Here is an 11,866-nt window from a genome sequence, read left to right as displayed (position 1 = left end):
TATAACTTGGTGTTTTCACCGTTTGCTCTTTTAATGAAAGCAATTATATCTATGCATTGTGGTGCAAGTTCGATTTCTACTAATCCCCTCCTTCTAATAACTAATAATTTAACTCACTAACACATCCGATTGTCAAAATGAAAATACCAAAAGAAATAACCTAGACAACCAAATTACATTCAACCCATTTAAAATAATTACTGTTTGTCGAAAATGCCCATATGAATTGTTCTCCAATTTTTAATGTCAAACTGCAATATTTTTTTGCTTCAGGGCTTTTGTGTCCAAGTATATTCAGTAGAGATTGGAAAAATTATTTGTTTCGTGGCGTTCTACTACATTGGTGGGGAGGAGTGTTGCCCTTGCACCACGAAGTGAGTTTAAATCTCATCGACTCTCTGATATAACACGTAATCTAACAAATTTGATAAAAAATAAAAAAAAAAACCCCAAAGTGAAGATAACCCTGAAACGACGGGGTTTCGTTGGAGAGGCAAAAACCCAACCCTCCATCTTAAACTTCAAAAACAGAAAAAGACAAGCCCATTACATTACTCGGCCTCTTCTTTCTGTATCTTCGCGCGCCGCAGAACTCTACTGCTGAGTGCTCCTCCTCCTCCTCCTCATCCATTTCCTTTGCTTTCTACTGGGCGGATTTGTCATCTCATCATCGATTTCTTTCGTTCTGGAAATGGGAATCCTTCAGACTTCTTTGCTTCCCAGCAATCCCCTACTCGCGGAAGCTTCCCTCTCACAAAAACCCAGCAGTTCCCACAAACCCAAGTTCAAATTTCAAGCTTCCACCGCCACTACCGTCGTTTCCGCCACCGCCACACTCTCAAGCCCACCAAACCCGAAAGCCCATCTCCCCCTTCCCGCCAAAATGACCGCCAAAGTCAGCCACAACCCAGAAGCTGCTCAACCCAGTTCTGAGATTGGTCGCTGCCTTTCTTTGCTAAAGAGAAACCCTTTGTCCGACTGTAGACAAATTCATGCCCAAGTTCTGAAGTTGGAAGCGTTTGAGGATAATGGTTGGGTAAGAAACAAGCTCGCTATGCTTTACTCTAAGAATAATGAGTTTTTAGACTATGCACGTAAAATGTTCAATGATATTCCCAACAGAACTGTACCCACTTATGCGGCGTTGATAAGCGCGTATTGTCGGTCGGAGCGGTGGGAAGATTTGTTTTTGGTGTTTAAGTTGATGGTTGATGAGGGCGTGATGCCTGATAAATATGTTGTGCCTACGGTTCTGAAAGCGTGTGCTCTGGTGAGGATGTTGAGGATTGGTAAGATGATTCATGGGTTTGTGATAAGGAAGTCTTTGGATTCCGATGTTTACGTGGGGAATGCGCTTATTGATTTTTATGCCAATTGCGGGGACTTAAGATCTGCAATGAGTGTGTTTGATGCAATGAGGGAAAGAGATGTGGTTTCGTGGACTGCCCTTGTTTCCGCTTTCATGAATGAAGGCATTTTTGAAGAGGCAATAGAGGTTTTTAAGTCCATGCAGCTGAATGGTGTCAAGCCTGACCTGATCTCTTGGAATGCGCTTGTATCGGGGTTTGCACGGAATGGAGAGACTGATTTAGCTCTTCAGTATTTGGAAGCGATGCAGGAAGAAGGGTTGAGGCCGAGGGTTGGTACTTGGAATGGGATAATTTCCGGTTTTGTTCAGAATAACTTTTTCGAGGATGCTTTGGAAGTGTTCTATAATATGATATGTTTCCCCGAGGATCCAAATTCTGTTACAATTGCAAGCATTTTACCAGCTTGTTCAGGCTTAAAAGATTTAAGCTTAGGCAAGGCTGTTCATGGATTTGCTCTAAAGCGTCAGCTTTGTGGGAACATTCATGTGGAGGGTTCGTTAATTGATATGTATTCAAAAACCGGGATGAAAGATTATGCAGAGAGAATTTTTTCCAAGGCTGAGAGCAAAAGCATTTCTATGTGGAATGAGATGATTGCAGCTTATGTAAATGAAGGAGAAGCAAATAAGGGGTTAGAGCTTCTTAGAGCGATGCATCATCATGGCTTAAAACCTGATGTGGTATCTTATAACACAATATTGACCGGCCATGCAAGAAGCGGGCAAATAAATGAGGCATATGAGTTGCTTTATGAGATGGTCCGGAAGGATTTGAAGCCAAATATTATTTCTTTCAACATTTTAATTTCTGGTTTTCAACAATTTGGGCTTAGTTTTGAAGCTTTACAACTGTTCCAGACCATGCGATCCTCATCGAGTGGTTGCTTTGGAAATGATGTGCTCCATGAGTCAATTGAACCGAACTCCATTACTATTGCTGGTGCTCTTGCAGCTTGTGCTGATCTCAATCTACTATGCCAAGGGAAGGAAATCCATGGATACTCGTTGAAGACTGGCCTTGAGCATAATATCTATGTTTCAAGCGCATTGATCGACATGTATTCAAAATGTCTTGATATTGTTTCAGCGACTAAAGTATTTAGGAGAATTGAGGGTAAAAACACAATCTGTTGGAATGCTTTGATTGCAGGCCATGTCAACAACAAGCAGCTGGACCGAGCTCTTGAACTTTTCGGTGAAATGCTGGAAGAAGGTCTTGGACCAAGCTCTATTACGCTTATGATACTTCTCCTTACTTGTGGTGATACGGAAGGTCTGAGATTTGGAAGAGAACTACACGGCTATATCATAAAGAGTCATCTTGATCAGTCTAATTATAGCCTTGCAAGTGCTTTGATAGGCATGTATGCTAACTGTGGTAGTATCAAGGATGCCAAATCAGTCTTCGACTTTGAAGTTAAAGGGGATGCTTCTGTATTGAACTCCATGCTTTCTGCTAATTCAACTAACGGAACGGCCAAGAAGGCCATTGCCTGGTTTGGGGAGATGCAGTTAGCGGGGGTTGAGCCTGAGTTATAACCTTTACTGTAGGCTTTGAGCTTGTGATCATGATAGCTTAGTGGAAGAAGGATGAAAATGTCACTAATGATTGAAGAACCAACTTCGTGCTCTTTGAGCTTCTCTTTCAGGCATATAGGTGGTTAATTATTTCGGTAGTGCCAGTTTTGATTTCCCCATAATCATGTTTTGGAAAACAAAAATTAGCAGATGGAAAAGTTTTCAGATGCTAATCCTCCAATTTATATGTCTTAAGAATTTGATATCTGTCGACTGCCAGAGATCAGCCAAAGTTATATAAGATTGATGAGAGGGGAGATGTTTATGCTTCTATCACCATAAGAAGGTGAGATGCCCGAGTTATAAGTTTTGGAAGTTACTTCCTGACAATGGTGATATCTGTGCTGGAGTCAAAAGAGCATACGAAAAGCATTTGGGGAAGCATCAAAATTTGGTGTCTTTCCAAATTGAGCTTCAATGTTGTTTGATCAAGGCAGAGTTCTTGTGCACAATTATCACAAGCATGCAGAAAAGGCAAGTTTAGAAGGTTCCTGCACCGGTCATGCTCTAAGCTTACCGGCTGGAGGCTGCAAGGCAACAGAGTTATCTTCCTTGTTAAAGAGGTTTTGGCTATTTGTATTCCTAGCATGCAGAAAAGGCAAGTTCAGAAGGTTCCTGCACTGGTCATGCTTTAAGCTTACCGGCTGGAGGCTGCAAGGGCAACAGAGTTATCTTCCTTGTTAAAGAGGTTTTGGCTATTGGTATTCCTACATTGTTGCGGATATGTGACCTTCCAAGTTTGCTCTTAAGAAGATATTTATAAGTGCAGATTTTCACTGGAGGAAGCACTCACCGTGACATTCTCCTGAGTGTTCATGTCCCATAAGAAGCAAGAACACAGAGAAGGTAGTTTTCGTCTTTAATATTTATTCATTCATCTACTTTTATTTTGGGTGTCTTTTTGCATATTAAATAAACTAAGCCGATTACATTGTTAATATTAATTGTATTCTATAATTTAATTCAAATAGTTACCTTATCCTTTTACCGACTGATGCTTGGATCAGTGTTTATGAAGCCATGGTCTTAGTGAACTAACTAAACATTTTTACCTCTCAGATCACATTGAAACTTCACTAACTAATCAGGGTGCACATGAACACAACACAAATCACAAGAATTATATTACTCACCGAGCATAAGTTGCATCCCTGTTCAGGTTGTGCTTCCTGGGCCTATATACATTATGTCTTACAGCCAAGTACTATTTGCAGGGTTCAAGTATATTTATGCCCCCTGGCATTGGTACACATTCAGCTGATCAGAAGCTCCGAAGATTATGGCCAAGAACTAGTAAAGTCGTGGATAGGTCCGCCAGGGCTCCTTTGCTTGGAATCAAAGTACCTTCCGACCTGTCTTTCAATGCTAGCCTTCAACACTTTTTTAGCACTCTCCATTGTTGTCTGGCTGCCCTTGTTTGACAACGTGCAAGGCACACGGGCTTCGTTGCTCAGATTTGAATGCAAAGCCAGAAATCTGCATAACCAGACTTTCATGCTACCCATTATCAAATTTGAAGTCTCAAAACCACTTGTTGAGGCATAGAGATATAGGGTGTTTGGACATGTATGTATATATTTTCATTCATATCATTATTTGATAATTAAAAAGTGAATGGAATCAAAGAATATCCCCAAGAGAAGTTTTATGCCAATAGTTGGTATCTCCATGTTTTAAGCCTGGTCCATGGCGTGCCATGCAATGGTTGTTTGTTTGGAGTGCAGTAGTTTTGAACTGGATAATTCTCTAAATTCAAGTTGTATCGAAAGTAGAGGAGAATAATTTTTATTTTTATTTTCTGGAGAATATAGTTAAGACATGAAGAAAGCTTCTTCCTTTTAATTTCATCTTTTTGGGAGACTGAAATGAATAAGTTTTCTTCATGATTAATTCACGTTCTATCTCCAAGTTGGGATAACTTTTTTCATTTCTTCCTCAAATCCTATGTACCAAACAAGGCCTTCATATAATATCAATGATCGCGACCCTTAGACTCTATTTTGTTGATGGAGATTATGAATTCAAATCTCATGAATGATGGTCATTGGGTTAAAAAACCTATGACTCCACAATTAAGAACCTCAAAACTCCATTTCATATTCAAAACATATTTTATTTTATTTTTTATTTAACCCTATTCCTTTTAAGTGGGAGATTTGAGCTAAAAACATAATGAGCCAACCGTAATAACTATGTTTCAAACTCGTAATTTTTGTAAGCAGGGTGTGAGACTTCTTACTTACAAATAAAGAGAAATACTAATAACATGTAGTTCTAATAAAATTATTCGAAAACATCATTTTATGGCAAAACTAGAAAGTACTTTAAAAACTAGATGAAAATCATGGATCTAACATCATTGCATCCGACGTGAGACCCTTTTTCTTCCTCTGTAGTTTCATTCTTAAGTGTTTTCCAGATTCCACAAACAAAACATTAACACTTGTTCTGAAGTCGAATTCAATTTGGATGTTCCCCCAACTCAAATCGAAATCAGAATTTTGAATCCAACCCTAAATCCTAAGGCCTAAACCCTTAAACCCTAAACCCCTAAATCCTAAACCCTAGACCCTAAAGAGTAATTTACCCTAAAGTTTGTGATTTGTTTAGTATTAATAGGAAAGGGATTAAGTGGGTAAATCCTAGATGGATTGAGGTTTGTTTTAAAACAAGGTTTAGGATTTATAGGCTAGCATATCTAGTTTAAATAGGTTATTCTTTGACTTTCACGTTTCGTTTTTTATCAAGGGGTATTTGTCGGTTTTCCCTCTTACTATTTGATTGTAAAATCTTTCATCTAATTTTCCATTCTTTTTGTCTCATACAATTGTCGTGTGTTGTCTGTGTGATCAAAATGAATGGAAAATTGGTTGAAATTTTTTAAAATCTAGCTCCAAGGGGAGAATTGGCTATTTATAAAAGTTCAAGGGGGTAATCGACTAAAATTAAAGTTCAAGGGGAAAATTGGCTAATTATAAAAGTCTAGGAGATAATCGGCTAAAATTAAAATTCTAAGAGAAATTGACAGGTCTATACAAGTTTGGAGGCAAACCAACAAATATACCTTTTATCAATATTATTTTAGATTTCAGATTAAGATTGTACAACAAGCTGGGCTGGTCCAACTTATTTATAACGAGCCCAGCGTTATGCAATGAGACTAACTTTGTTCTTTATATACACATTACATGCAATATCACATTAACACTGGGTACAAACAGTCAAACAAAACAAGGAGGAGCTGCATCATCAAGTTTCATAAAAATTTAAAATTTAAAAGTATTTTTGAACAAAGTGGCTCATTACTAAAACATTTCATTTATATGTTACAGTGAATAAAAAGGCAGTGAGAGTAATAAAGATAAAAGAGTAGTATGCATTGGCCGGAGCATTGGTGGACTCGCTCTATCTTCAGGAGTGTAGTTCTTGTAGAGATTTTCCCACAGCTTGTTCTGATTGTTGAAGGAAAGAAAGGGCTTTTTCTTTTATCTTCCACTTTTATCAAGAAGGACAACCTGGGCAATAATGTAGTCTCTCTTGACGACACTTCAACTTTACGTTCCACAACAATTTATGGGGCATAACTCTCTAGTGTTGCTACGTGCAGTGGCAAAAGCCTGATGGAAAATGGACCAAGGCTGCATTTAGCACATACAAGGCCAGTAGAGGGTTATGCTCTATAAATTGTTGTGAAACGTAAAGTTCTACATGTCGCCAGGAGAGAGTACATGATTGCCCAAGTCATCCTTCTTAGACTTATTAAGTAGTATTAATAGGAAAGAGATTAACTAAGTAAATCTTTGTTGGATTGAGATTTCTTTTAAAACAAGGATTAGGATTTCTAGGCTAGCATACTGTTGTATAAATAGGTTATTCTTTTAACTTTGGCGTTCTGTTTTTTATCAATATTATTTTAGATTTCAAATTAAGAATGTACAACAAGTTGGGCTGGCCCATCCTATTTATGGCGAAACCAACCTTGTACAAGACTAACTTTTATGTTTATATTAACATTGCATACAATATGTTATTAAAAATGAGTGCAAATAGCCAAACAAAACAAGAAGGAGCTACATCATTAAGTTTCATAAAAACTAGAAATTTAAAAGTATTTCAGAACAAAGTGTCCCATTACTAGAATATTTCAGTTATATGTTACAATGAATAAAAATACAATGAGACTAATAAAGATCAATGAGTAGAATGAATTGGTCGGGGTATTACTTGGTGAAATCGTCCTAGAGGTGTTGGGTTTGTTAGTGACCGAGAGCGTATGGGTTTGACGGTGGTGGTAGTTGAATGGTGGTGGTGGTGGTCTGCGATCTCTCTCTCTTTCCCTCTCTGGGGGTTGGACATTCGGGCGACGCCGCCCTGGGATCGGATGTCAGCGGGGACACACTTGAGAGCCATGACGGCGTAGGCCTCCTCGGCGATGTGAGCGTCGAAATTAAATGGATGCACACTATTCTTTCTACCAAATAAGTGAATAACTCCAAATGGCATTTTCAGTGTAACACCAGCATTGAAACTTTTTTTTAGAATAATGACCAGCGATTTGCATATGAGATTTCTTCTATTTGATAACCATTTCGTTTTTAAATTTTATTTTTACTTTTTTAAAAACTAAGAATTGAAATCATGTTTAGCAACTCATTTCAGTTTTCAAAAAAAAGAAAAGTGAAAACTACCTTCTCTAATTTTCAAATTTTGCCATGAATTTACACTTTATGAAATTCAGTTTATACGTTTTTGAAAACTGAAAGTAGTTACCAAACAAAATTTTAGTTATTTTTTTAAAAAATAAAAAGTGTACTGAAAGCCAAAGACAACATGAATTGGTTATGAATGAAACGGCCCCGAAGCTTAACGATTTTATATAACATTTTCATTCTGCTATCAAGAACCATGTGATTAATACAAAACATTCCCAGAATTACAAATAACGAGTGCTTTCTTGTGAAACAAAAGTATAGCACCCGCATGCAAATGTGACAATTTAAATCGAACTTTCAAAAAATGAGCCTGGCTTCTTGTACATGTCAATTGTGACAATTTAATTTGAACTTCTATACCTCGGAAACTTTCGAACAACCGTAGCCGTTGACAAGAAACTCCAGATTGGCCGATGAAAGCAGATGTATCCTAACTTCTAATTCAGCTTCCATGAGAAAGCTTATCATTTCTCCACTCCTGCAGTTGTTTTCTCGGTGGCCACAGGGGATTTCTTACTGCCAGGACCTGATGAGACTTTAACCATTGCTGGTCTCAGGAGCCGACCTCCGAGTAAAAACCCGCGGCGGATTTCTTGAATTATAATCCCTTCCGTGAACTCTTGAGACTCTTCCCGTGCAATAGCTTCATGCAGCTGTAATAGAAAGTTGAAAACTTAGATTTGGCATCGGAAAGTTTATCAAGGTACAGATCAATTGGTGGCAGGGAGTAAAAGATTTTCACCACTCATCACTGAGGTACAAGAGTCAGAAAAATATTATATCTTCTACACATACCAAAGAAAATTTCGACCCATCGGAGCCTAAATCAATAAGAAGCAAAACACATAAGAATGGTATGCGAAGTGGGAAATTAATCACTGTGCATAACCCTTAACATCAATAACAAATAGCTTTTAGTGAATTCAATAAAATGCTTTTTGGCAGGAACAGGACAATCTCCTAACCAGGCGGATGTAAACAGTAGACACACAAACGAGTAATTTTCACTCAAGTTTCTGAAAATTTGATTGTTGATAAGCCCTTTGAGCAATAGTGGAGATTGGAAACTGCAAAAATCTTAGAGCATGTACTGGGGCCTTAGTGCACATTAAGGTTGTCCCAATCTTTTCCGGGTAAAGAAATTTGAATGCATAGGTCAAGATTTATACTGAGCCCATATATACAATAATTCCATCATAAGAATGTCTCACCCTAAGTAAAACAAACAATAATCTACGGGAAGCATGTTTGGAAGGGAGAAGGTAGGAAAAAGTACAAAGAAAGATAGCTTTTCCTTCAATTGGTAGAAGGGAGACAGTATAGAAATGCAAGGGACTTAACCAAAAATAATCTTACAAAATTTGCATAGGGAAAAAGTTTTCATCCGTTCTTTTCCATATCATTCCCTTAGCAACATCCTACCTTAAACACCGTTCCAATTTTCTAAACATGGAGTATTTTTTTTTTCCATCATTTGGACCCAAGAAAAGGTATCATATTAAATCCTTAAAACGGTACACATAGTCAAGATTGAATTCTAAGATCACTGTAACTTTAAATATGGTTGACCAGAAAAAATAAGCAAACAGGCATAAATTAAGTTCACCAAATAACAGGCATAATTTAATTTTTGTAGTATAAATTGAACTAAGTAATTCTCAGAAGCTTTCACTTACTGAAGGATCAAAAGGCTTTCCCACAGTTGGAACGACAGCTACACGCAAGCTCCTCATAATCTCAACGAATTGCTTGTAAATACCTTGGTAACTTGCATCAATCTTTTCTTCCTTTTCAGTCTCGGGTTTCAGGTACTGTTTGGCTCTCTCAAAGTTGTCAACCATGGGCAAAAGACTCTCAATCACTTCTCCTTGGGCGTCGGTCCTTACAGTAAGCCTCTCCTTCTCAAATCTTTTTCTACAATTATCAAAATCTGCTTGCAAGCGGATAAGTTTCTCCTTCCCAGATGTTATCTCTGCTGATGCAGAAGATACTTTCTTGACTAATTCATTCTTCTCGTTTTCTATTACTTCTATAATAGCTTCTACTTCGGAAACAGTTTTTCCATCTCCGTTAAAAATAGCCTCCTTGTAAATTTGAAGGAGGGTTTTCAAAGGGGGAAAATGCTCTTGATCTGCTCCGCTTTCAGAAGGTCCTGCATTGCTCTTACTATTTTCCTTTCTGGAATTCAACTAACCATAAAAATATAAAGATAAGTAAGCAAGAATATAAATTATAAACGAAAAACAAATAACACAACCATATAAAGTTATAAACAAAGGATCAAAGCAAGACAAAAGAAGTACAAATAGTTAAAAGTCTGAAGAGCGTTGATTAATACAAAATAAGCGAATCATGTAAATATAAACATGGAAGATTTCGAAACCCTAAACCCTAAGAGAAGTAGGGATTCATCACGAGTGTCTGAGTCCATTAAAATGTGTATATCAGAATCTACGAAAAGCGAAATGCTGAATTGCTGCTTCAGTTTGAAGCAAAACATTCCAAAACGATGTTGCGATAATGCCAAGTAATCTCAAATGCCACCAAATCGAGAATTCAACTTATAGCAGATAACAATTTAGCCAATTTCCACTAATTAAGAGATGAATAACGCAAATAAACAGAAGGAAATTAAAAATTATAGAGAAAGCGAAATTAGGAATAAGAGAATGAAGAAAGCCTTCTTACTGGGGTAACCGAGGCTTGAGGGGTGAGACGAGATTTGATGGAAGAGACACGCCTCCTACTGCCGCCACTGCTGCCACTGCTGTGATTAATAACGGAGGAGGAGGAGGTGGTGGTTAGAGAGAAGCTGCTAAACCCTAGAAGACGAAGAGAAGGAGGACAAGGAAGAAGAGGTGGTTGGGGTTTGTTGGGTTTCGAGGAGACAGAAGCAGAAAGGCTACGAGGAGGCGGAGCTACCAAGGTGTGATTTGGAAGAAACAACGAATTCGCCATTAAAATTCAGACAGATAGTTGGTGAAGTAGAGATGCGGTGACCGACCGTTCGAGGCCTTTAAGCCGCCGCACGGCAGCTGAGGCAGGTTCAAGTTCTCGAGGCAAAGAGACGACGATGGTATGTAGCAAATGGAAGGTCTGAAATTTGTAGTTTTGGTTTCGTTTGGTTTTGCAGAGAGCTGGATGAGATGGGCTTCAGGATCCATCAGTTTTTATCTTTTGGGCTCAAAGGACCCACTACCATTCTAGGCGATTCTATCACCCCGAAAACGATCTTGAGACGCCCAGGACTGTACCATGTCTTCTTGTTTTTTTCCTTCAAATGAACAACTTTTACTCTAAGATTAGGGGATGAGTATGTCAGTCACTAATTAAATATCGAACTCAAAATAAATATACACATCATCGTTATTTATGTGAGTTAAATTTGAGATCAACGTCATTTGTGGAAATTAAATATGAGACTTCTCAGTTACAGGTGAAGAGGAATATTATTATACTGTAAACTAGATTTTTTTAATACAAACTATATTACTACAGGAAGAAAAAAGGGTTTAAACTTAGAATCACCAAGACAACAGAGATTTGGGTTCAAAAGACCAAAAACCGAAAAAAAAAAAAAAAAAAAAAAGGGACCGAACACTAAACTGAAAATCGAAAACAAAAAAAAAACCGAACCGAAAAAGGAAAAACCAAACCTTGTGGTTCGGTTTTGATTTTGGAGGTTCGGAAACCGAACTAAACCAAACCAAACCAAATCCTTTACACTTTATGGATGTATGCCTAAAATGTTTATTTTGTTAAACTTTGTTGCCAAGTTTGAAACTAAGCCTAGGGTTTTTTCAAGGAGTGTACTTGGTTCAATTAGGGAGGATATTCCATTGGTTATAGAATAAAGTTTTGGAAGGCTTCGGAACTTGGAAAAACTTTATTTGTTTGCTTTTTGAATGGATACGGTGATCATTTTTCTTTGCAATTTGAGGTTGTTAATAGAGTAAGATTGGTTTATATGATCTTGTATTTGTACAACTATCTTTCCTCTTTTCCTATAAACGAAACCGAACTGAACAAAATCAAACCGAGCCCAACCAAAGTTTTGGTAAAAAACCAAACGGAATGAATCCGAAGACATCCCTAACAGAGATAACTAAAAAGGAAAATACCATGCTTAATGGCAATTCGTACTGTGTCTGACAGTTATGGCAGTTAATGGGACAGGTTAGGTCGAATTGTAATTTCAACAAAGAAT

At 37.7% G+C, this 11,866-nt stretch overlaps 2 protein-coding genes across 5 annotated transcripts; one reads left to right on the top strand and one right to left on the bottom strand.

The window, feature by feature from the left end:
* The first annotated feature begins 421 nt into the window (after nt 1-421).
* LOC126605722 (pentatricopeptide repeat-containing protein At1g19720-like) lies at nt 422-4,741 on the top strand. Of its 4 annotated transcripts, none has more exons than XM_050273155.1 (3): nt 422-3,434; nt 3,559-3,793; nt 4,162-4,741. In XM_050273155.1, the coding sequence occupies exon 1, from the start codon at nt 692-694 to the stop codon at nt 2,906-2,908; it is 2,217 nt and encodes a 738-aa protein (XP_050129112.1). In that variant the 5' UTR covers nt 422-691; the 3' UTR covers nt 2,909-3,434; nt 3,559-3,793; nt 4,162-4,741. The 4 variants fall into 4 exon arrangements, with proteins under 4 accessions (XP_050129112.1, XP_050129115.1, XP_050129114.1 ...); XM_050273158.1 differs by having other exon boundaries at nt 422-3,510; nt 3,636-3,793; XM_050273157.1 differs by having other exon boundaries at nt 422-3,635; nt 3,717-3,793.
* Nucleotides 4,742-7,810: 3,069 nt separating this feature from the next.
* On the bottom strand, nt 7,811-10,785 carry LOC126605725 (uncharacterized). The gene is made up of 3 exons (XM_050273161.1): nt 10,348-10,785; nt 9,336-9,848; nt 7,811-8,312 (listed from the first exon to the last, which is right to left on the bottom strand). Exons 1-3 carry the CDS (start codon nt 10,615-10,617, stop codon nt 8,124-8,126), a joined length of 972 nt encoding a protein of 323 aa, XP_050129118.1. The 5' UTR covers nt 10,618-10,785; the 3' UTR covers nt 7,811-8,123.
* Between the last annotated feature and the right edge of the window lie 1,081 nt (nt 10,786-11,866).

The sequence above is a fragment of the Malus sylvestris genome, chromosome 15 (genome assembly GCF_916048215.2).
Source record: "Malus sylvestris chromosome 15, drMalSylv7.2, whole genome shotgun sequence".
In the NCBI taxonomy this organism is placed as follows: Eukaryota; Viridiplantae; Streptophyta; class Magnoliopsida; order Rosales; family Rosaceae; genus Malus; species Malus sylvestris.
This window is presented reverse-complemented; position numbering and strand designations above follow the sequence as displayed.

What these genes read in the sequence shown, in the direction of transcription:
- LOC126605725 (XM_050273161.1), bottom strand. Translation starts at nt 10,617, where the DNA reads ATGGCGAATTCGTTGTTTCTTCCAAATCACACCTTGGTAGCTCCGCCT. An exon ending in CTCAAGCCTCGGTTACCCCA is followed by an intron (nt 9,849 to 10,347) that starts GTAAGAAGGCTT and finishes TTTTATGGTTAG; the next exon opens with TTGAATTCCAGAAAGGAAAA. An exon ending in GAAAGCCTTTTGATCCTTCA is followed by an intron (nt 8,313 to 9,335) that starts GTAAGTGAAAGC and finishes TTTCTATTACAG; the next exon opens with CTGCATGAAGCTATTGCACG.
- LOC126605722 (XM_050273155.1), top strand. Translation starts at nt 692, where the DNA reads ATGGGAATCCTTCAGACTTCTTTGCTTCCCAGCAATCCCCTACTCGCG.